This window comes from Oryctolagus cuniculus, chromosome 11, assembly GCF_051225735.1.
Source record: "Oryctolagus cuniculus isolate XC-2025 breed Fujian yellow rabbit chromosome 11, ASM5122573v1, whole genome shotgun sequence".
Lineage (NCBI taxonomy): Eukaryota > Metazoa > Chordata > Mammalia > Lagomorpha > Leporidae > Oryctolagus > Oryctolagus cuniculus.
This window is the reverse complement of record NC_142877.1, coordinates 16165390-16190047: the sequence shown is the minus strand read 5'-3', so window position 1 is coordinate 16190047 and position 24658 is coordinate 16165390. Positions and strand designations below refer to the sequence as shown.

General features: G+C 48.9%; 1 protein-coding gene across 3 annotated transcripts in view; it reads right to left on the bottom strand.

The window, feature by feature from the left end:
* The window catches only part of PTPRT (protein tyrosine phosphatase receptor type T), a 1117000-nt gene that overhangs the window by 683053 nt on the left and 409289 nt on the right, over window positions 1-24658 (bottom strand). For all 3 annotated transcript variants that reach the window (XM_070051826.2, XM_051846098.3, XM_051846094.3), the window contains exons 4-5: window positions 15182-15263; window positions 5657-5772 (exon numbers count right to left, since the gene is read on the bottom strand). In XM_070051826.2, the coding sequence (XP_069907927.2) occupies window positions 5657-5772; window positions 15182-15263 (198 nt within the window). The remainder of the gene's footprint in view (window positions 1-5656; window positions 5773-15181; window positions 15264-24658) is intronic.

Below are 24658 nucleotides of genomic sequence, written 5' to 3'. Positions count from 1 at the left end.
ATGCGATGTAAATGTTATGTAATTAGTTGCTACACTGTGTAGCTCAGATGACAAGAAAAAGTCTGCACACGTTCAGTACAGATGCAATGTTTTCCTGAATATTTTTGATCAGCAGTTGGTTGAAGCTACAAATACTGAACCCAAGTATTCAATGGACCAATTCTATACTCATCACAAAGAGAAATCATTCCAAGAAAATCTTGTTTATAATTGTTCACTGTCCTTTTATCAACCTTTGCCTTGAAGCACTAGATTTTTTTAGGCTCAGATACAGGTATTTCTGCCTAGATCCTACCCACGGATTCTTATATAGAACTCGCACTGTAATTCCAGGATAGCTACCACCAGAAGATGTGGCTTCTGGAAAAGTACACGCTGTTTCTAGAAGGGTGCACATCACGAGTGTGGGCTGCTCCTCCCTTTTAATCTCAAATAAGTTTAGTTATTTGAAAGAGAGAGACAGAGACTGACTTTCCACTGATTCACTCCCGAAACGCCTGCCATAGTTGGGGCTGGGCCGGGCTGAAGGCAGAAGCCTGGGAACTCAGTCAGGTTTCCCAGGGAGAGGAGACCTTGGCAGGGACCCAAATCACTAGTGGGAGTCACAGTTGGGAGCCGGGCTGGGAGTCAAACCCAGGCACTCCAAACGGATGCAGGCGTCCTGAGCGGCATCTTGACCCCCATGCCAAATGCCTGCCTGGTTACAGGTCCTAACACTGAAGTCACTAATGCATTTTGAGTTGATTCTTTTATGTGGTGAGAAATAAGGGTCTAGTTTCATTCTTCTGCATTTGGATATCTAATTTTCCAAGTGCCAATTATTGAAGAGACTGTTCTTCCCCTGTGTAAGTTCTTTGTGCTTTAGTCAAAGATCAGTTATAAAAAAAAAAAGCATAGGTTTGCTTCTAGAATCTCTATTTTACCAGTCTGTTTTCATGATAATACTATGCCTTTTGATTAATGTAACTTTGTAGTATATTCTAAGTCAGGTAATATAATGAACCCTGCTTTGTTCTTTCTGTTCAAGAGCGCTTCAGCCATTTGGTTCCATATGAATTACAGGAATGCTTTTTCTAGTCTGTAAAGAATGATATTGGTATTTTGTTAGGGATTGCATGGAATCTATAGGTCATTTCATGTAGTAGTGGCATTTTAAAAACTTACCACCTTTGGTAATTTAGTGAAATTCCTCAACTTACCGTGGAAGCTATATCAGAAAATACTGCTGTTGAAAGACAGACCTGCTGTAGGCACTTAATGAAGACTTTTTTCACACCTGTACCTGTCTCATTCGCTCTGGGTATTCTCGCGCTAACTCACCCCAGCTCTGTTCTGTGGAACAGAACCCTGGTAAGTCTGCTGGATCCTCCTCTAGCTGTTGACCAGACTGAGAGAAATGCCTCACAAGAAATCCAAACCACAGGGGCCTGTCTCACATCAGGGTTGCCATCATCTCCTAAGGGGTTAGTGACTTACAGGTTCTATTTTGTAGAAAGATGTTCACCTGTGTGACAGTTAATTTTAGGTGTCAACTTGACTGGGCCACTGGCTGCCCAGATTAAACATGAATTCTGTGTGTGTGTGTGTGTGTATGTGTGTGAGTGTGTGAGTGTGAAGATGTTTCTGGATGAGATGAGCATTTGAACTTGCAGGCCCAGTAAAGTAGCTGGCCTTTCCCATGTGGGTGGGAATTACCCAGTCTGGGGAAGACCTGAGTAGAATACAATGGAAGGGGGGGTCTGCCATTCTGCTTCCTGCCCATCAGCCTCAGCGAGCACTTGCTCCTCTCTCCAGCCCCTGGGCTGAGATGTGCACCATCATCTCCCACGGTTATCAAGCCTTGGGATCTTAGCATTACAGAACAAGCTTTCCTGGGCTTCAAGCTTGCAGATGGTACATCACAGGACTTAACCACTGCACCAGCTGATTGGATCTGCTTCTCTGGAGAGCCTTCACTAATACCATTTACTTCCAACTAGAGTAGCTCCATGGTTTCCATGGTGGATTGGGTCCCTCCACCTAGACAAAATCCACTGACACTTGATTTCCTTGTGACAGATGGATCTGTATACAATGCATATACATCCTCTCATGTACTTTTAGTCATCTCTGGATTACGATGGTACCAGTGCTATGTAAATAGTTGTCCTACTGTTCAGGGGACAGTGACAAGAAGAATCAGGCCATACACATTCAGGATAGACACAATTTGTTCTTCTGGGCATTTTGATCCACATCTGGTTGAACCTGTAGATTCAGAACTCACACATCCGGAGAGCCAAGTGTACACCGTGGCATAACAGCCCGGACTTAACTAGCCTCCCAGGCATTTGCCAGCAGGCACCGTGGACGTCATCTGCCTGCCAGTATTTCCTGAAATGCGGACGAGGGAGACATTACTTAGGGAGATCTCCTGGGAGAAACTGTTACTGAATCTATGCACCTGCCAGAGAAGCTTGAAGCATCCCGGGACAGAGCAGGGTGAGCAGAGAGCTGGTGAACTCTGCCACTGGGCACTGCCTGCCGCATCCTCCTCCCCTTCCTCCACCCTCCCACATTGCTGGAACACAGAGCATCGTTATGGGAAACAGGCCTGAGACATTTGCTTGTGCGCCTCGATAAGCCTGGGCTGGGGAAAGCTGCTCATTACATCACATAGTGTTTTCTTTATGAGGACTCCTGGGAACAATTCCTGTCTGGCCTCAATGTGAACAACACTTAGAATTTTCCTGAACAACTGCTTTGTGTTTATCGCGCCGACATCAAAAACTGTATATCTGACAAGTTTTCTTTATTCTAGGAGCAGCCACGGTGCTGTGGACTCCGCTTGTGACCCACCAGTGAGCAGCAGGTGCGCACCAATGCACTTTAGCACTATCACCAGATACAGTATATGCTTTTTCTCCTATCTGTGCCGCCTCCCTTTAATTTATGCTGTCTTGTCATGTTTTATGTCCCATTGCAAGCCACGGGAAAACTGTTCTGTGGAATAAGATTTGGTTTACAATAAAAAGTAGATAAATAAATAACAAGTAAGTAGTTCTGCTTGAATATCATCCAAAACTGGCCCAGCATGTAGGGCAGGCCACTCAGATCTGCAGCAATGATCATCCTAAAATAATTGGAAAACCCAAATAAACTTGCTGAAAATCTTGTCCTCGCCCCTCCCCTCTCATTCATAGGACCCAGATAAGGCAGTGCCGACATATTTTCATCCTGATTCCACTTTTGCTGGAGTGACATGTGGAAGTTTATTAGGTTCTCCTGTGGTCTGCAGGCAGCCATGGGAGGGAGCAGAGACAGGCATTACTGTTATCTTCATCTTGCTGTGCTGCTGAGTACTAGGGAGAACGGTTAGACCCTCGATGGGATCTTTCTGCCCACAGGGTTTCCTGCCGCCGCAGATGAAGAGAAGTTTCAGTCTCAACTCCCAGCAAAGGGTCCAGAGGGACAACTGGGCAAATGGGCACACAGGACATGGAACTGCAAACCACAACGAGGAACCACTGCACACCCATTCAGAAGGCCTACATTAAGAAGCCTGAGCATACTGACTGTCGGTGATCATGGAGAGCAACTAGAACTTCCAAAGACTCCTGGGAAGACTGTAAAACGGTGCAACCATTTCCCAAAGCAGGTCGTTGCTCTTCAACAAGCTACACATACATCTGCAAGATGACCCAGCACTCCCTTTCCAGGTTTTTACCCACAGGAGGACACAGCACCTTGTTTTGTAATGGCCAGAAACCAAGAACTACCCCCGAGGTCTCCATAAACAGCTGAGTGGATAAACGAAGCATAGTAGGCTGTTTATCACTAACGCGTACACAGATACATAAACTACTGGCAACCACAACAATGTAGACGAGCCTCTGAATAATTATGCTGAGTGAAAGCAGAGTATCTACTACGCGATTTCATTTATATAAAATTCTAGAATACACAAACTAATGCAAATTGAGTGTGCTCTCACCTGAAATGTATAGGATCAGGAGTGCTTCAGGTTTCCTCCTTTGTTTCTCTCTCTCTCTCTCTCTTTTTTTTTTTTTGGATTTTGGAATATTTGCACACATATAACGAGATATCTTGGGGATGGAACCCAAGTGTAAACACAGAATTCACTTACGTTTCATATTTATCTTATACATTGCCCTAAAGATAATTTTATTTAGTATGTTACTGCTCCTGCGTTTTGACTGTGGTCTGACATATGAGGTAGAGGGTAGAATTTTCCATCCATGGCATAATGTCAGTGCTCAAAAAGTTCTGGATTTGGGAGCATTCTAGACCCCAGACTCTCTGCTTAGAGATTCCTGGCCTGCACATAGCATCTGAAAGCAGACAGCAGGCTCCACGTTCCACAGGGGGTGGGAAGAGCAGGAGGAAGGAAACACAAACGGGGACAAAGGAACTTGGGGATGATCCATGCATCCAGTGTCTCCATGCAGGTACTGGTTTCACACATGAACATGTATCACGGCTGATCCAGTGGTACATGTTATGTGTGCTCTCTCCATTACACCTCAACAACACCGTTCAAAAATAGCTTAAGAACAAAGCAGCTGCAGCCACGTGTGCCTTGGGGCTGCAGCAATGGACATCACAGCTCTCACTTCTGGGCTGTCTCAGAACATCAAACCGGGGACGGAAGAGGCCAGCGTGCACCAACCTCATAACTACCTGACTTCCAGGCCTCTGCCCTACTCTGCTGCCTTGTCCCCCACCAAACAGAGCCTTTCTCATCTTGCAGGGGAAGCAGCATCAGTGAACAGAAATAACAGAAACAGACCTCCAAGCTCAAAGCCCACCCCCGATGGAATTGTTTCGCCAGACAACACAAAGATTTCTCATCTTAGCAACCTGTTCTAAGTGCTCTATGTTCTAAAAGATCCTAAGAGTGACTTTGATTGTACCCAGATGCACCAGTGCACCCCTCAATATTCAAAACCCTCCAACTGAGTTTCCATAATGCCACACACCCAGAACCTAAAATATTCAGTTTCCCTTAGTCCTGCTAATCTGGGCTCAAAACACAAAAATTGTTAGAGGACAGTCACTGAAGGTCATAGTCACAAAGTCTATTTTTGCAACTTTTAGGTTCCAAACTCAGTTTCTCCATCTATACAATGGATATACCTTATTTGTTGACCTCACAGAATCATAATTAAGATTTAGCAAGATCATGGATGCAGTGTACCATCCAAGGAACACAGGTTTAGAAAATACCTCCTTGTAGGGGGCCGGCGCTGTGGTTCACTTGGCTAATCCTCTGCCTGTAGCACCGGCATCCCATATGGGCGCCGGGTTCTAGCCCCGGCTGCTCCTCTACCAGTCCAGCTCTCTGCTGTGGCCCTGGAGGGCAGTGGAGGATGGCCCAAGTGCTTGGGCGCCTGCACCCACGTGGCACACCAGGAGGAGGCACCTGGCTCCTGGCTTCGGATCAGCACAGCACCAGCCAAAGTGGCCATGGGTTGAACCATGGTTGAACCAATGGAAGGAAGGCCTTTCTGTCTCTCTCTCTCTCTCTCTCTCTCTCTGTCAAATAAAATAAAAAAAAGAAAATACCTCCTCTTAATACCAAACCATTCATCACACACACGCCTTCTTCCCATACCTAGGGATGGGCCACGGTGAACAGGAGTTTCCCCTTTCTCACCTGGAGCCAAAGTTTGTCATGCTGAGACCACTTCCCGCCAGCAATGCACTGAAACGTTGCGTTCTGCCCCACATTCACCTCGACATTTTGCAGGCGTAGAAAATGCGGTGCTTTTCCTAGGAAAGAAACCAAAGAGCATATGAGCACAGGATTACTCAGACCCCCTGCTCCCCGGAGTGGATGACAGCTCAGATGGGTGTGGCACGGCGGACTGTGCCAGAGTGCCAGGGAGGAGGCCCTGCCCAGTGAAGAGGTCAAGGACCACCTACTACAAACCACGCCCTGTTCTAGGAGCTTTGCTTGTATTCTCTCACTTAAACCTCACAAAACCCATAAGGTAGGCAACATCCCCACTTCATAGGGGTTATATAGTCCGGTGCAGGGAGATACCCAGACAGTGGGGGGACCAAGATACACATGGAGATTTCTGAGACCCCAACATTCCTGTCAAGAGCTGTCAGCCTGTGGCACCAGCACAAACATCCCGAGAATGTGGCCCCGGGGGCATACAGGGATGACAGGCAGGACCATGGCACTGAAATCTGGAAGGAAGAAAAACTGTAGCTGGGATCGGGGGGAGGACAGTTGCCTTATAGCCTGGGCGAGCAGAGGGAAGAAAGCTGAACTGAACACCTCCGGCCGCAGACCTGCACACTCGGCCTTAGCGACAGGGCTGCCGATGCTGATGGAGAGGAAGAGAAGGAGCCTGCACACTATGATATGGGCTGTGGGTGTCTCAACTGCTGTGCCAATGCCCCCATCACCACCACCACCAAGAGAAGACAAACCGCTCCCATTCCTCGGTGGTCCCGTGGGATCCGCACCACACAGGACAACGCTGCAATCCCACACAGCGGGTGGCAGGGTTCTCTCTGCCGTGAACGAACTGAGGTGCAGAGAACCTACACACCTTGCCCAGGTTCCTAGGGACCCACGCAGACAAATTGCCATGTGTATGGTTCTCCAAAGAGCAGCAAAATCCACATTCCCTGGGCTGGCAGCCTGTATCTAGAAGAATGAATTTCTTTACTGAGGCACAGTAAGGATCTCTACCACCATCGACCAAACCGACCAAACCAGTGAAGAGCTGGGCATGGACCACCCCAGAAAGGGGCCAATGGAAAAGTCCCAGAGGTCCAAGGAGGTTCAACAAAGGCCTCAGAGCTGCTTTCCAGGGAGTCAAGTACAAGGGCAGACCAACAGCAGCAACGATGTCACTGATCAAAAGTTCCTTCAGTGACGGGCATCGGGACACCTGTCTTGCATCTTTTCATCTAATTTGACTTCCTGATGTCCCTGCAAGCAGACACTGCTGTCATTTCTGTGTTACAGAGGCAGAAGCCAACACTCAAGGAGTCCAATGTGCCCAGAGCGAGACAAGCAACAGAATTCAGTCCAGGCCCAGTTTTGCCCAAACTTGGTATTTAACTAGCAGGTTCCCTTGTCACCCCGGCACTGGGAAGGAAGATGGTGTCTCCAGACAGAGGCCAGGGTCCAGGGAAAGGACTCCCGGGCAGAGCTGTGCTTTGTCTTCAGGATCCTCTCACTGCTCCTAATTAACCTTTGCAAATGATCCCTTCCTCCCTTCTTCCCCCTTGTCTACCAAACCCTGTCACTGTTTACAAGGCTCAGCAAAAGCCCGAGCTGGCAGCCTTGCTGGCAGAAAACACAGCCCTGCTGCTCAGGCTCTGAAACCAACGACAACAGGGCAGAGAACTCTCACTCCATCTCCGGGACCTCACAGCTAGGGGGCATCCAGGGTGCAAGGCCCAGGCAAGACCCCTCCTTGTGGGCTTGTCAGACTTTAAGATTCCTGCACCCAGTCAACCTGACAAATGTCACGCGGCTCTGATCATCTGAAACCGTTAGCTTTGGGCTCTCCTGTACGATTTGGCAAATATATTTTGGGAGCGTCAGTTCTTTTTTTTTTTTTTTTTTTTTGGCAGGCAGAGTGGACAGTGAGAGAGAGAGAAACAGAGAGAAAGGTCTTCCTTTGCCATTGGTTCACCCTCCAATGGCCGCTGCGGCCGGCGCACCGCGCTGATCCGAAGCCAGGAGCCAGGTGCTTCTCCTGGTCTCCCATGCGGGTGCAGAGCCCAAGCACTTGGGCCATCCTCCACTGCACTCCCGGGCCACAGCAGAGAGCTGGCCTGGAAGAGGGGCAACCGGGACAGAATCCGGCACCCCGACCAGGACTAGAACTCGGTGTGCCAGTGCCACAAGGCAGAGGATTAGCCTAGTGAGCCCTGGTGCTGGCCTCAAGTCAATTCTTTAAGAAGGAAGATAGTGAACCATGTGAGTCTGTTTATGTCACAGGTTCAAGGGTGGGGACAAGGTCCACCCCACGTGCTCAGTCTCAGCTCCAGTGTTGGGAACTCTGTGTTGGGTTTTACAGAGGGAAGCTCTCCCCTTACCCTTTGGGACACAGGGCAGACAGCTTCGACTCTGTGGACTGGAAGTTATGTGTCTGTCTCCTCTGGATCCATGCCTCCTGCGTGCTTGAGACACCTCCTTCCCCCACTTCTCCCTTCTCAACAACCGATCTTTTGCTTTGATCCTCTCACCTTCAATCCCTCTTATCTCCCTTCTAGGTTCAGAACTTAGATAGGCATTGGGCCCTAGTGTTAGAATGCTGGAGAAACCTCAGCTTCTTACAGCAGAGATGTGAAAACCATGGGCCTACAGGAGCTCAACAGTTATATAAGTTAATAAAGTGGCTTAGTTATAAAATGTAACAAACACAACCCCACCTCCTTGTCCCCTCCATCATTTCCCTACCTTTGATAGAATCTGGGTAGAATAAAGGCATCTCTGCCAAAATAAGGCACCATGTAAGCACAATAATAACCCAGATCTGACGCCAGCCTCTGCACTGGGGACAAAGTAGGGCGCGGTGTGGATTCAGGGGAATGGGAGAGGCCCTGGGCCTGTGAAGGAGAGGATGCTACTGAAACCTGGCCTAAGGAAGCAGGTGAGACAGCTTTCTGCAGAGTGGTGACTCAAGTGATTTCTCAAGGAAAGTAAAAAAAAATCCAGATTTTATAAAATCTCTCATTCACTGACAGAATTTCTACTAAAATTCTGTATAGGAGGCCTATACCATGTGCAAAGGGCTAAGACGCACTTGCAATGCCAGCATCCCGTACTGTAGCATTGGTTTTGGTCCTGGGTACCCAGCTTCTGATCCAGCTCCCTGCTAATGTGCCCGGGCAGGCAGCAGAAGATGGACCAAGTGCTTGGGGCCCTGTTGCTCATATGGGATGAGTTCCTGCCTGTTGCCTTTGGCCTGGCTCAGATCTGGCTGTTGTGGCCACCTGAAGAATGAACCAGAAGATGGAAGAGTTCTTTCTGTCTTTCCCTGTCTGTTGTTCTGCCTTTCAAATAAAAAGCAAAAAAAAAAAAAAAAAAAAAAAAAAAACCTGCACAGATTTCACAAAAGATGCCGACAGGCGGGCTGTATCAGCTTGTGGTCTTGCATATGCTGTCCTTGTGTGAGTCACCTGGGAACTCTCGCCTTGTCTGGTCCCATAACCAGCGATGCCCTCTGTGCACTGCACTGTGGGGATGCAGGGGGCGCTAGCCCTGGGTCACAGGAACCTGCCCCAACAGCCCTTGCTCGCCCAGCATTTCCTCCATCTGGCCTCCCTCTCGTCACTGCTCTCTGAGGCCCTGGCTCTTCCCTGAACTCTCTCTGGGGATCCTCCAGGAGCACGGGACATGCTTGGTCCTCCACTTCAGTCTCTGGGCTCCTGCCTCCCCAGCCCTCTTTCTCCCAGGTTCTCACTGCAGCCTCTTGTTCAGCTGTATACTCCATCAACAGCTGCTCTGCCTTCCCTGGGAGCTCTGGGAGAGAAAATAACCCACCAGCACCAACTCCAGCCCTAGGCCAGCCATAAGCTCATGGCTTTAAGCATCCCCCTCTCGTGAACCACAGAGACCCAGCCCCCAAAGATGGGCTTCCAGTGAATGGGGTTAGCAGAAAACTGGCTGTGCATCTGGGGCAACGTGCCTTGATGCTGGTGACATTTAAACTCCTGCAGATGTCAGTGCAGCATCTGAAGACATATTATTGTGCCCTTTATCTCGCTCTTTAAACCCGACAGTGCTCAGTAGGAAGCCACACAATTGGAAAGAAAGCTCAATACACACATTAGAGGCGTGCTGCCGACGCTCTGCAGGCTCAGGGACACGGCCCAGCAAGGTTGTGATGGGTAAAAAAAAAAAAAAAAAAAAAAAAAAAAAAAAAAAAAGGTTTGAAAAATTCTAAAAGTCAACTTGTAAGTTAGAAACTTCGAAACCAAGTAGAATATTGTGCTGACATTTATCAGGCCCAGCCCTGCTAATGGCTAACACTGAGAAATAGCAGCACAAGGTAAGTATGGCTAAGGTACATTCAGAATAACACAAAAATGTTAAATGGGCTATAAAATACAGGCGAGAGGTTTCAGTGAGTAGGAAAAAATGAGTTCCTTTGAGTGTTATGCCGAACTTTAGGTCACTGCTTGGGAAGCTGTGAGGAACTTGCTTTGAGTAAGGACATCAGGGACCCAGTGTTGTAGGGTTGCAGGTAGCGCCACTGCCTGTGACACTGACAACCCCGATGGGCACCAGTTTGAGTTGGGGGTGCTTCACTTCCAATCCAGCTCCTTGCTAATGCACCCAGGAGAGCAGTGGAGGAGAGTCCAAGTGTTTGGGCCCCTGCACCCACATGGGAGACCCAGATGGAATTCAATGCTCTTGGCTTCAGCATGGCTCAGCCCTAGCTATTATAGCTATTTGGGGAGTGAACCAGTAGGAGAAAGATTTCTCTCTCTCTCTCTCTCTTTCTCTCTCTCTCTCTCTCCCTGTCTCTCTCTCTCTCTTTCTCTCTCTCTCTGTCTCTCCCTCTCTCACTCTCTCTTTCTCTCTCTCTCCTGCTCTCTCACTCTCACTCTTGCTCTCCTTTTAACTAACTCTACCTTTCCAATAAATCAATCAATCAGACATAATTTCAGCTCCAATCCATGGAGGGCATAATTCCAAGTCAAGCACTAACCCCCTGGAATAATTAGTGGAATAGCTTATTGGTAAACTCTCCCCAAGAGAAAACTGGAGGATATAAAAGCTGGAAGACATAAAAGGAAGGTATATTTCTCAATAGAGTTACATTTTTAATGATCTATAAGTGAAATCATCAATGCATTAAAATCTGGGGAAAACACTTTCAGTCCAAAGGCCAGTTCAGAAGCTCTATCTGACAATGTGACATAAACTCCCAGAAGCACCCACCAGCATCGTGGGAAGCACTCAGCTCTTCCCACACCCACAGCACCTTGCTGAAGCCGGAAGACTGGTAACAGGTCAGCTTCAAAGACTCTGTCTCCCATTCTGATCCATCAGGTAAGACCCAGCTGGTTCCACCAATAATCTCCCCACCTGCTCATTCTCCACATTCTGTGTCTTCCTCGCATTGCTTGCCATGGACTGGTCTGTGTTCCCCTAAACCACAGGCATTGAGGCGCTGACCCCTAGTGACTCAGCGTGTGACTGGATTTGGAGACTGGGCTTAAAGCAGCCAGCCAGGTGACAGGAGGCCATGAGGGTGGACTCCAAGTTCTCCTGCCTGGTGGCATTCCTTTTCTTATTTCTAAAAAGGGAACAAATCTTGTATTTCATATAAACAGTTTTAAGAACATAATGAGGGGCAGCGCTGTGGTGTAGTAGGTTAAGCCTCCACCTGTGGTGCCTGCATCCCATATGGGCACCTGTCTGAGTCCCGGCTGCTTGTCTTCCATTCCAGCTCCTTGCTAATGTGCCTGGGAAAGCAGTAGAAGATGGCCCAAGCACTTGGGCCCTTGCAACCGCGTGGGAGACCCAGAAGAAGCTCCTGGCTCCTGTCTTTGGATCAGCTCAGCTCTGGCCATTGTGGCCATTTGGGGAGTGAACCAGCAGATGGAAGACCTCTCTCTGTCTCTCCCTCCCTCTGTGTCTAACTCTGCTGCACAAATAGATAAATGACTCTTTTAAACAAAGAACATAATGAAGCTTCCCACCCTATCCTCCCTTCTCTCTCCCTCTCACCCTCCCTCTCCCTTCCTTTCTTATTTTTCTTAAGAAGAGGAAAGTTGAACTTAGAGAGACACCAGAAGTGTGGGGCAGAGAGGAGAGACCATGTGCAAACACAGCAAGACGGTGGCCATCTGTGAGCCCAGGAAAGGTTGCAAGCCCGCTGACGCCTTGACCTCAGAGTCCCAGACTCCGTGACTGTAGGAGTGCACATCTCTGCCACTGAAGCCCCCCAGCCTGTGGTGTGCGGTGAAGGCAGGCAACCCTAGCAAACGAACGCACCATCTGTTACATATCCTAATTACCTCATTATTTGTTTTATTTTCAGTCTCTTTCGCTTAAATGGAAGCTCATGAGCCTGTCACTCCTATAATTCCAGAATAGCACCGGGCATGGAGTCTTCACTCAGTAAACACTTCTTGGATGTCTCTCTACCACCCTAGTCCAGGACACCAACGACTCTGGCATGGCTCCAGAACTCTCTTCCTAATAGGTTCCCTCACTTCCTCTCTATGGCCCTTTAGCTTTCTCCATGAGCTGCCCGTGGGATTCCATGAAGCGAGGCCCCACTGCTACCCAGCATGGGTCTATCCCACACTGCCGCTCTGAGCTTAGAACACATTTTCTGCTCACGAGGATGCGTGAGGCCCACCACGAGCAGGCCCAGCTCTCCCCCAACGTCCACTCTGCTTCCTCTTGCACTCCAGGACGCACTGGCGGCACACAGCTGACCCCTTGCAGGATCCTGCACCTGCTGTCTCTGCCCAGAATGTCCTCCCCTCAGATCATCACACAGCAAACACCTCCCTATGATTCGAGCCAAAGCTCAGAACATCTCTTTAAAGACCCCACCCCTCAGCGTTCTGTGTGAGGAGCCCTCTCATACCCCTGTCACTCAAACCTACCACAGTCTACAGCACTTTCTACTATCTGAAATGATGAGTTATTTAAAGCCATTCCTCCTCCTGTGCTCTTTCTAAATAAACACCATGAGGGCAAGGATTTAACCTTAGTCATTAAGTATCTCCTGTACCCAGCAATGCTCTGAACACAAAGTTGATTATTTAATTGTTGAATATTTAATTGTTCAAAGAACGGATGGATCAAATCCTAGGCTGTGTTTGGATTCAGTGTGGGTCCTTGGGAAGCAGCCTTGGCTAGACCCAAATCAAGTTCATGTGATTCATGAGCAGTAGCTAGATCAGACGACTAGATACTCTACCAGCATTTGTACCTGAACTGAAATGGGACTTTTCCCATTCCAGTCACTCTCATGGATCCCCACATTGCAGTTTCTGGGAATTTTATGCTGAAGCCACCTAAGTACTGAGGTTGAACTCACTGAAGCACATTCCAACAAATGAAGCTGGGGTCACGTCTTGCAAGATACAGGCCATGGCCCATTTGCTGCTTAACTGGCTCCCATCAATTCCATAATGCAACAGTCCACACTCCTCAGCAGGAAAAGGATGAGGTTTTCAGGAGAATCCTAAATCCAGGAGCAGCCCAAGGAGGGCACAGCCCCAAGAGCAGTCGTGAGATTTAGGGGTGGAAAGGTATCCAAATGCCTTCCCAAGAACACTCTCCCATGGAGATGCATCAGAAAGAAACATTTTCCATGACCACAAGCCACAGACAGTGCTTGGAGAAGGGCAGAACTTCGCCCAATCTGGCCTTACAGGTGGTGAGTATGCAACAAGAAACAGGTGTCCAGATAGGGCTTCACGGTGGAGGTGAAAATTCCTATGAGAACACAGAGTTGTGGGATCCCGGAAGAGACAGCCATGCAGTACTCTCTTGGGAAGAGCCAGTGTCAGCTACCAGACCAAGTCCAAGCTTCAAGCCCAAGGGAAGAGACAGGAATGCAGGTAGATGCCGCAATTGGGAGTAAGTACTAAGGATGGGATTGTGTAGGATTTGAGAAGACAGAAGTCTGCTAGCTATTCTGGGTTACATGTGTGCAGCTAAATGGGCTATGGGTAAGGGCATCTCCTCCCAACACACCTGCGCAGTCTCAGGCCAAATATCATTCAGCACTGGATGCTGACTCTCGGGACTCGAGCGAGGGGAAGACTCCATGCTGGTGAGGGACTCACCTGCACACCCACTGGGATCCTCTACACACGAAGTCTGGTTCGACACAAGCATTTCCCAGGCACGGCAGAATGGACAGGCCGATCTGAGAAAATCTGAAAAGATCAGGAAGCGACCCAGGGAGTAGGGAATGGAGTCTGAGTCGGATCTCTACACTCCTAAGATGTGGACGGAAGGAGGGTCTCTCCTGCACAGACGCCAAACACAGCTCCCCCGAGTCTGGAACTTGGGACTTGTCCCAGATTCCTCCAGTGATGGTGCCCTAAGGCCATGAGTCACAGGATGGCATTCCAGCGCCAGGAAGAGGGAATAAAGTGATGATCCAGGGCCTGACAAGTTCACTGCAGAGGGAGAAAGAGTCCTCTCACTGAGAGCAGTGTGGATGAGGCTGAAATGAGAGCAGTCCTAAGTGGGAGGGCTGCAAGGCACAGCACGAGGGCACGTGAGGAGTCCTGAGGCAGCAGCAAACTGCGTTCCAGCCCAGAGTATGACTCACGGCCAGATGGGGGGAACTGAGAGAGGCCCGCTGCAGGGCTACTTCCAACTGGATGACTGCCGAGAAATGAATGGGGATCTTTGATTAGCAGAGAACCAACAAATTTATGGGACGGCATCTCAGCCATCCCACCCGGGGCTGCCCCAACTCCCATACCTTTTTTGCTTGTTTTAATTTCAGAATCCCTACCCAAGTATTACCTGTGCTCAACAACCTGCACCCAAGACGTGGCCCTCTGAGGTTCTGTGAGCCCAGAAACCACATCTTCCTGTCGAAACCCATTCACGTGCCTTAGACTAAATACAGCGAAGGGAGGGCAATTTCTGGGGAGAATGGATGGGTGTGGGGGAGCGGAGTGCGCCAAGGACTCCTGACACCACACCATGAACACTAACCACCAAGAGAAATCTCTGCCTACCCCTACACAGAACTGATGAGCATATTTAAGATTATTTTTAAAGAATTAATAGCTCTGGGGTACTTTTCCCTGTGAGTGAACAGTGAGCTAATTTGCTCCATGTTTTGGTGTTGCTGGTTTTCTTTTTTTAAGACAATTGCACAAGATTCCATCCAAAGCCCTCTAATTCTTCCACTTCAGTGGTCTGAATCCCACTAATAAACAATCAGGACTTTAGACTCCCTTAATAATGGCAGGAGATTCAAACGAAGATGTTTTGCTACTCTCTGCACATTCCTGGAGGTGCTGCCTGTTGAACAGGCCAGCAAAATTATGGATTTATTCAGGACTGATTGCATTGAGTATGTAAGCATTTTTGAAGGATTAAAAGAGAGAGAGTGAGAGATGTTTGTGAGCTGAATGAAGAGGGGGATTTGCAGCCTCAGAAATACCCGGTCTGCACAGAGCAGTGTTGGGAGGAGGGCAGACTTACTGCACGGATGAGCGAGGACCCGGACCTCGTCCACAGCGATGTAGCCAGGATGACCCTTCAGAGAGACAGATTCAAATATCACCTGCAACACACAAGGCGGGAGTCAATTTCACACAGGCGGTTGTGGGCGTTCATCACAGGAAGCCTCCTATCAGAGCCAGGCAAAGAGACCTTACATTAGGACAGCACACTACACCCTGGCAATGGACTCGGGTTCTCCAAACAAGGTAAAAAGGCCACCGTCTGCTGACTGGCAGAACAGTCAGCCACATGGAACATTTTTAATGGATTTCAGACACAAAACAGGAAAAACAATCAAATGTGGCCCGAGGACTCCAATCTGCACCTTGCTCGCTGTGGTTTCAGCGACACCCAGGGAAGAATGGCCTCCCTCCCTCCCTCCCTACTAGCCAGCCTCCCTGCCTGCCTGTCTGTCTGCCTTCCTGTCTATCTACCTGCCCCCCTCCTGCCAGCCAACACCTCAACTCTCCTAGGAAGGGTGAGAGACACGCTTACCTTGGAAGCTCAAATAAGCCAAGGAGGGTTTCCCCTGATTGGATCCTGCACTCAGATGAAATAAGGTCCATCTCTTAATAATACCTCTTAAAAATAAGCAACAACCTAGCTGCTCATATCTGAGAATAGAATAGAATAGATATTTCCTTGTGTAACTATCACCTGAATTGTTTATTTCCACAAATGTGTGTGTATGCTTAAGCTGTTATAGTTCAGATAACAACTTCCCTCGTCCCCCAACCCCTGTCTCCACCAAGGTCATGTGAGTGTCTGTGTGGACAACCTGGGCATCACCTCTGACCTCCGCGAAGCCAATGCCTCAGCTCACCCTCACTCTTGGCTTTCTTCACTTCAGAAAATCCCCGTTTCCCTGCACTTGGGCACGAGCCACCCCCCCCCCCCCCCAGCACTCTGCCAGGTCACTGCCCTCGTTCCTGCCTCTGTCTGGCCCTCTGCTTCTCTGCAGTCAGTGCATCTGCCTGGACCCCTCTGCATTCTCAAGCAGCCCAAGTTCACCTCACCACGTGGCCTAATCACCAGACAGTTCCCTCTGCATCTTCAGCTCAGCTCTGCCACGCCTGTCACGAACCTGCCTTTACCCTTCCTGTACCACACACACGAGTTTTCCCTTCAACATCTTCCGTCCAGTCCCAGGAGACACACACACCGGCAGGAGGGAAGAGAAGGCTGCTTGCTAATCTCTAATCCGCTGACCTGGTCTTCTCTGCAGGAAACGCCAGTGCTCTTGACCCTGACCCCTGCTGCATTGTCCACCCTCCTGGTTCTGGTTCTGCTCAACTTTCTCTCTCTATCCTGTAGCCCAGACCATCCCTCTTACTCCTAACCCTGACTTAGGGAAACGCTTGGGTTTCTCCACTTACAAACAACCCTTCAGCACCCGTTTCACCCCTGTTATTGCAGTTGTTTCAATCACACTGAAAAGTCTCCATAATTTTATCTTTACACACGCCCAATACTTCCTTACTTTCCACTTCAAAACCCCAACCTGTTATACTCTAGATCTCGTCTGTAACGCTTTCTCAAAAGCTGTTTTCACGGCAGACACTAGCAGTCACCTGATTGCTAAATCCAGCGGGTGCTTTTCTTTTACAGAGCAGGGTGGTGTAGTATGTGGGCTCTGGGTCAGAATGCCTGGTTCAAGTCTGGCTCTGCCACTTACTGGTGTGTGACCCTGAGCAAGGTACTTGCTGCTCTGTGCCGTGGTTTCTGCACCAACAATTACCACATTTACCTCACTGGATAGGGTAGTTTTTCAGTCCATACCCTACTTAGAACAGTCTACGGCATGGGATAGGCTCTCAATAAATGTTTGCTACAGTTATTATCACTGCCTGACCATTCTTCTATAACTATCAGTGCTCGTAGCTCTCTTTTTCTGGTCTCTTCTATTTAGGTGCTGAGATTACATCACTCATGGTTTTTCTCATCCATCTGGGAGTATTCTGGGGGTGCATTAGCAGGTATGCCTCCTCCTCCATCTGCTCTTCAAACCTGGACTTCCTCTACTCATTGCTTTCCCATGCATGCTCTCTTCAACCTCCACCATTCACTGCCAGCTCCCAGGCCCAGCGTCTCTACTCTCAGACTTTTCACCTGAACAGCAAGCAGTTCACTCATCCAGCTCACAGCTCTGTGTTTCCACTTGGTATCACATCAGTGCCACAAACGCAATCTGTATGCAACAGAACTGAGCAGGATCTCTCTGCAGTCTTCACCCTCACGTCCCAGGGGCCACCCTCCTGAACTGTGGAACTCACAGATGGCGCCACCCACTCCATCCAAGCTGAAGATCTGGGCTTCTGTCTGGGCTTCTCCTTCTCCCTTTCTTCTCCCTTTCTCTCTCTCTCTCTTTCTTTTTTTGAGTCTACCTCACTGGATATCTGAAATTTGTCCATCCTCTCCCATCTCTACTATTAGGATGCACTAAAGGAAGAAGCCATCTTTGTTTCTGTCTTTAAAGATTTATTTATTTATTTATTTGGGGGCAAAGTTACAGAAACAGAGAGAGAGGTCTTCCATCTGCTGGTTCACTTCCCAAACGCAGCTGGAGCTGTGCCAATCTGAAGCCAGGAGCTTCCTCCGGGTCTCCCACGTGGGTGCCAAGGGCCCAAGAACTTGGGCCATCTTCCACAGCCTTCCCAGGCCATGAGCAGGGAGCTGGATCAGAAGAGGAGCAGCCAGGACACAAACCAGCACCCACATAAAATGCCACAACCACAGATGGAGGCTTAACCTACTATGTCACAGCGCTGGTCCCAGAGGCTGTTTTTTGTAGGAAAGCATCAGTGTGCCACACTGGTCCAATCCAGCATCATGTTTTAACCTCTATCCACTTGACAACCTCCAAAGTGGACCCTGTCCCATCTTTCACTCCTCAGTTCAAGCCAGTAGATGGACAGTAGGTGGCTAAGGAGATGAAGAGGAAACTTCTCAGTGGTCCACGTGGTCACTCCAGGCCAGCCAAAGTCAAGGCCAGTACTCTCTCTTTGGGGCCTGGAGCTACAACAAGGAAGAGGAGGGCACTGGTGGCACAGGTGCCAATGGCAGTAAAGCAGCAAGTGACTGATGGCTGCCCGGGAGCTATGTAAGCTGATTTGGGGACAGTGATCACACCAGACACAGAGCCACTGCACCCACATGACAGCCGTGCTTCCAGAGCAGTGTGCTGGGACAGCACAGCCTCTCAGAGAGGCTTAACAGTGTGCAGGACAGGGTAGAGAGGTCTGCAAATCTACAAGGGCTACAGCGACTTCATCCTACAAGGCCAAGTGAACAGAGAGCCTTTCTTTAAAAATCACACATTGCAGGAAAGCCACTGTCTGCAGTGCTGGCATCCTATATGGGAGCCAGTTTGAGTCCCAGCTGCTCCACTTCCGATCCATCTTCCTGCTAATGGCCTGGGAAAAGCAGTGGAAGATGGTCCAAGCATTTGGGCCTCTGAATCCATGTGAAAGACCCGGATGAAGCTCCTGGCTTTGGCCTGGCTCAGCCTTGACTGTTGCAGCCATGCGAGCAGTCAACTAGCAGATGGAAGATCTCTTCCTCTCTCTCTCTCTCCCTCTCACACGCGCACACTCTCTGTCTCCCTCTCTCCGTGTTACTTTCACTTTCAAATAAATCTTTTTTTAAAAAAAAAATCACGTCTATTTAAAAAAAAAAAAACTCGAAACTAAAAGCAAAGTCCATAGAAAAAATCAAAAGAAAATGGAATGTACAAAGTAAGTACATTTAAAAAGAAATAGCATGAAAGCATTCAAACTGTATAACAAAAATGACAAAAGTAAGGAAAAAAGTCTGTTGTGACAATAAATATAAATGGGCTAAAATAGAGAAATGCTCTCCCACTGTCTAAATAATCAAAACATAATTGTATACTATAAGATTAAACACTTAAAACAGAATGACTCCGTAACCTTAAAAAGAACAAGTTGAACAAAGACATAATAAGAAAATGCAAATAAATAAGACAGTTGTTGAAAATATGAATGCATCAAAGTAGAATTTTAAACAAAAAATATAAACTATTAAGTGTATTTTAATTTTAAAAAATACATGACTCAAAACTTGAAAGAGAAAATGATGGGAAATAATATCTAGAGACTTAAACCCATGTCTTAGACTGTAACTTATCAAACAGGAAAAACCAAAGGTACTGAGTACATACAAAATACAAATAATAATTTACTTATTATGCATATGCTAATGAGAACCAACTGAATGAAACTTTCTTTTTAAGCATGCAGGGATTATATGAGAATATCTTCAATATTCTTCAAACAAGAAATTGCATACATTTGGTTCTATATATTTTCTAACTAAATTTACTAAAATTAGAAATTAACAACAAAGTCTCAAAAATCAATTTCTTAAAAGTTATATAAAACCTTCTCAATAACTATGATGTCAAGGTATGCTTAGTATGTCAACAAAAGTCTAGAACACAAGTCAAGTGATAAGCTGAGAACAATACCTGTAGTACATAGGCCCATTAACAGGAAAACAGCATTTTCTGTGTAAAACACTATTGAGAATCAACAAAAGTCATCAACCCTCCAAACAACAATTTCAGTGGGCAAGTCACAAAGGATGAAGTTGGAATGGTAATAAGCCCTGGATGCCAAAGTTTTTAAATGGGGCTGGGGATGTCAGCAGTTCCCCCAGGAGACCCTGCACAATTGGGTGGAGATGCTCACCCCAGTGGGGTGCCTGGGTGTGGGGCTCTGACCACAGGAAGGCCCTTCCAGGACCCAGCCTGCTCCAGCTCCTGGAAAGAGACAGCACAAAGAAACAGGGGGTTACCAGGCCCCTGAGATGGAAACAGCCACGCAGGTATTCTCAGGAGTGAGAGAGCAGCCCTCCATAGCCAAGCACACTCACAGGGAACTCAGATCAAAGCCCTGAGTGCCGGAAGTCAGGAAATGTGACCAGAGCCAGAGCAGAGGGCAGAGAAGTCTGGAGACTACTTCAGGGCTGTCTGCCTCCAGATGGAGGGAAGTGGCAGGTAAGCGCAGAAGCAGGCCATGCAAGGCGGCTCATGTCAGTGCAAGGAGGCAGAGACTGAGTGCAGGGACCAGAGCAGAGGCCTGGGCTGGGAACCCCAACTTCTCAGCAGGGTTCTCCAACTCCAAGGCCACCATGTGTAATGCACATGCGCTGGCCCACAGAGCCTTATTGGAGACCTCCTGGTGCAGGTGTCAGGGAGGCAGAGCTTGTGTGTAAAGGTGAAGACCTTGCCCTGAGCATGGGGAACTGGGAAGAGCCAGGAACTGACTTCCCAAGAGAGGCTCAGAGATGAGTCACGCCCTAGCCCTGCAAAGAGCAGCCCGTGTGCCTACTGGAAGGTGCTGCATCTGTGAGGCCACGCTTCAGGGGAACTGGGGGTTTCAGGACCTTTCACAGTCCTTGAGCAGAGGATGTGCACAGCAAAAGTTTCCTTAAAGAAGATAAAAGCAGGATCCTCAGGGCTCTGCTGAAGAAGACGACCACGGTCCTGCATGTTTTCCCAAGGAGAGATGGCTTTGGATAAAACCAAGAGATTCTATTTCCCACATCAGTTCAAGGAGGCCTTTGTAAGACACGGAGGAGGATTTACTGTCCAGGGGAGAGGGATGGAGTCGGGGAGGGAGGAGAGATGAGGGAGGTAGGGTTCCAAGGGTGGGCCTCTCCCTGTGATAGGTCCTCCTAAATTGTGAGCAAAGTTATAAGATTTAAAGTGCTGGATGCCAGTGGAGTTCCAGGGAGTAGAACTGAGTTTCAGGTCTAGCTGAATCAAAGTCAAATGAGTTGTGTGTGTGGTGTTTTGTTTTGTTTTGTTTTGTTTTGTTTTGACAGGCAGAGTGGACAGTGAGAGAGAGAGACAGAGAGAAAGGTCTTCCTTTGCCGTTGGTTCACCCTCCAATGGCCACCACGGCCGGCGCACCGCGCTGATCCGATGGCAGGAGCCAGGTGCTTATCCTGGTCTCCCATGGGGTGCAGGGCCCAAGCACTTGGGCCATCCTCCACTGCACTCCCTGGCCACAGCAGAGAGCTGGCCTGGAAGAGGGGCAACCGGGACAGAATCCGGCGCCCCGACCGGGACTAGAACCCGGTGTGCCGGCGCCGCAAGGTGGAGGATTAGCCTAGTGAGCTGCGGCGCCAGCCAAAATGAGTTCTTAATTTCAGTGATCTGCACAGCAGTTTCCAGTGCGGAACACAAGGTCATCTGACCAAGGGAGGTGAGGGAGAACAGAGCAAGCAGGTGGCTCAAAGACGGACACAAGTTCTTTGTTTTTCTAAACAAAAAAGTTCAGAATCATTAAAAACAAGACATGGAATGAATATCCCGTGGACACAGGTCATGATCTGAAGCACACAGCTGACAACATCTACCAGGCACCTGCTCTCCGGAGAGGAGGCAGGGGTGGGCTAAAGAGGGACAGCCCCACCCGGGACCCTCTGAAGACCTGGTGCCACAAAGCCCATTAAGAAGAAGGATGGAAACCCCATGCTTATGACCCAGCCAGGAGTCAAGGGCTGTGAAATAATCTGATAATTTAATGCACACACCATGGGGTCTAAAGCCCAGCAGTACTGGAAACCACACTTGTGTTCACTCCACGGAATCCTATGTGTAGGGGCAGGGCTTGAGGTCTGGGAATGCCCACACCTGTGTTACTCCTGTCTCAGAGACTCCAGGTACACTCGCTTTTCTTGCCACCTCCCCATGTGTGCACACGTGCACAAGCGTGTTGCGAGTGTGGGAAACATGTGTCTGTGCTACTGTGTGTGTGGACACGTTCTGGTGGCATTGTGTATGACAGAGACACGTGTCTGTTCCACACTGCTTTCTCAACATACAGTGCAGGGCAGAGGGAACGTAAGGACGCCATGTGGAGTCAGAAAATTCTCCAGACGAGGCTGCTTATCACAGGGCCGGCAGAGAGGTGACCGAGACCAGGCTAAACTACGGTGGGCGTTTTGTTAATGAAGGCGCCCTCTCCTCCTTCCCCTTTTCCTCCGATTCCCTCCCTTGCAACAACTGCCCAGGCCCACTGTAGGGCTGACATGATGCTACGTGTGTTATCTATCTGAAACACAGAAGCACCCTTCACCGTACCTCCTATTACTCTCTGCCTTTTACAAGCAAATTGATTCTGAATGATGATGGGGTACAGCTAACATCACACATCACACGGCTACAGCGCGGAAGATTCTCAAAACAGCCCAGCTATTCTGAAAGGCCAGGCACTGAGCTTGCAGCCAGAGGACCTAGACAGGATCCTGTGGGATTTAGATTTTCCTGCAATCCCTCCCACTCTGAAAGAGATGGCCTATGGCCACGGAATACAGAGGGTCACTGTACAAAGGTGAGGCAGTTGTGTCCAGCACAGGGTCAGCACTAGGGAGTGCTGAAGAAACTACTCTCCCCCAACTCTCCATCAAAAAGTGTGGCCAATGGTGAGTCTCTCCTCGTGGGGCAATATTCCTGCTCTTTGCACTCCAACCTGGGGCTTTATCCCAGACTCACTTGCACCAGGTCCTCATAAAAAGATTTCTAATGGGATGGCTAAGGCCTCCCTAGGGGTGTCCATGAGTGTGTACAGACATCTGCTGGCTACACTGATACTCCTGAGAATCCCGCCTTGGCTGACTGTGTCTCCTGAAATTTCCCCCACATGCTGTGGCCTCAGCCCCCTCATTCTTTCCCAGGGAACATCTCAGAGAAAAATGCCCACCAGTCTTCACAAGTCACATGGGCAAGAGCCGGGCTCATTCTAAGTGCCAAGGCACTGGAGCTCTGGTGGTCCCAACTTTGTCAACAATATGTGATATACTTTGGACTCCACTATCCAGCTCTAGGCCTAAGTTTATTACCTACACTAGGGTTCAGTAAACCATGGCCTCAAACCTAAATAGGGACCCACCACCTGTTTTTGCGCATAAAGTACATCCATTCATTTACATGGTATCTAAGGCGATGGCAGAGCTGGGAGATTACAAGAGAGACTGGATGGCCCACAGACTCAAATGTTTACTATCTGGCTCTTTGTAGAAAATTCCTGCATGATGTCTGATACAAGGATGAATCAAAGCTGCACATGCCAGTATGCGGCCTGTCAATCTCCATGGACAGGGAGCCTGCATAATTTATCATCCAAATTGGGCTGCCTTAGGAAACAGACGCTGTCAACAACCTCACCAGGACAACACAGGCTGACCAGGCGTGTCCCAGGCAAGCAGACACATACGGCACCTCCACAGACAGTCACAGGACAAAAAGAGGTCGCCCACTGAAACGGGAGGCTGAACGTTAAACACCCGTGGCCTGGTTTCTTCCCGACTCCAGAGAATCCCGACTTAGCTGACTGTGTCTCCTGCAGCTTTCCCCACACGCTATGACCTCAGCCACCTCGTTCTTTCCCAGGGAACAGCTGTCCGCACTCCACAAGTCACATGGGCATGAGCCCTTCCCGAGATCCATACAGAATTCAGTGCAATTCTGAAGCCCCAGATACTCTGAAGACAAGGCCTTGCACCTAAGTGTCACATAGAGTGATTCGATGGTGACACCTGCACCAAGCCACGCTCTGACACAGTGGCCTTCATTCATTCCATCTCTTGTGAACCTGCCGGAGTCTGGCTGTAGGAGAATTTGTGTATTTGACTATGGCGTGCTGCTGTGGAGCCTCGTAGAGGTGTTATAAAGCTTACGGGGTATGCAGTTAGACTAACTTTTAAATTCAAATATTCTAGGCCGGCGCCGGGGCTCACTAGGCTAATCCTCCACCTTGCGGCGCCGGCACACCAGGTTCTAGTCCCGGTCGGGGTGCTGGATTCTGTCCCGGTTGCCCCTCTTCCAGGCCAGCTCTCTGCTGTGGCCAGGGAGTGCAGTGGAGGATGGCCCAAGTGCTTGGGCCCTGCACCCCATGGGAGACCAGGAGAAGCACCTGGCTCCTGCCATCGGATCAGTGCGGTGCGCCGGCCGCAGCAGCCATTGGAGGGTGAACCAACGGCAAAAGGAAGACCTTTCTCTCTGTCTCTCTCTCTCACTGTCCACTCTGCCTGTCAAAAAAAAAAAAATTTCAAATATTCTGAATTCTGAAACATCCGTGACACCAGAGTTTCAGATAAAAGTTTGCAGGCCTGGTAAACCAGTTAAAACACCCTGCACAAGAGGAAGGAGGAGACACAAAAAAGAGGCCAAAGGTGCTCGATTTGTCTTGAAAGCTCTAGGAGAGAACATCGTACTGTTAGCGACACACATGCCAAAATGAAAGGACTCTGCTTTTAGTCACTTTTATTGACAGGTTATTGCTGTTCTAAAGGAACGAGCGAGGGCCTAGCCTGACATAAAATGCAGACAGTCCTCACTGACCATCACAAGGCTTTGCTTGGCTCACCTGTGCATTATGGATATCTGTACCGGCCAGGCTCAGACAGGATGCTTGCTGAGTGATGGGC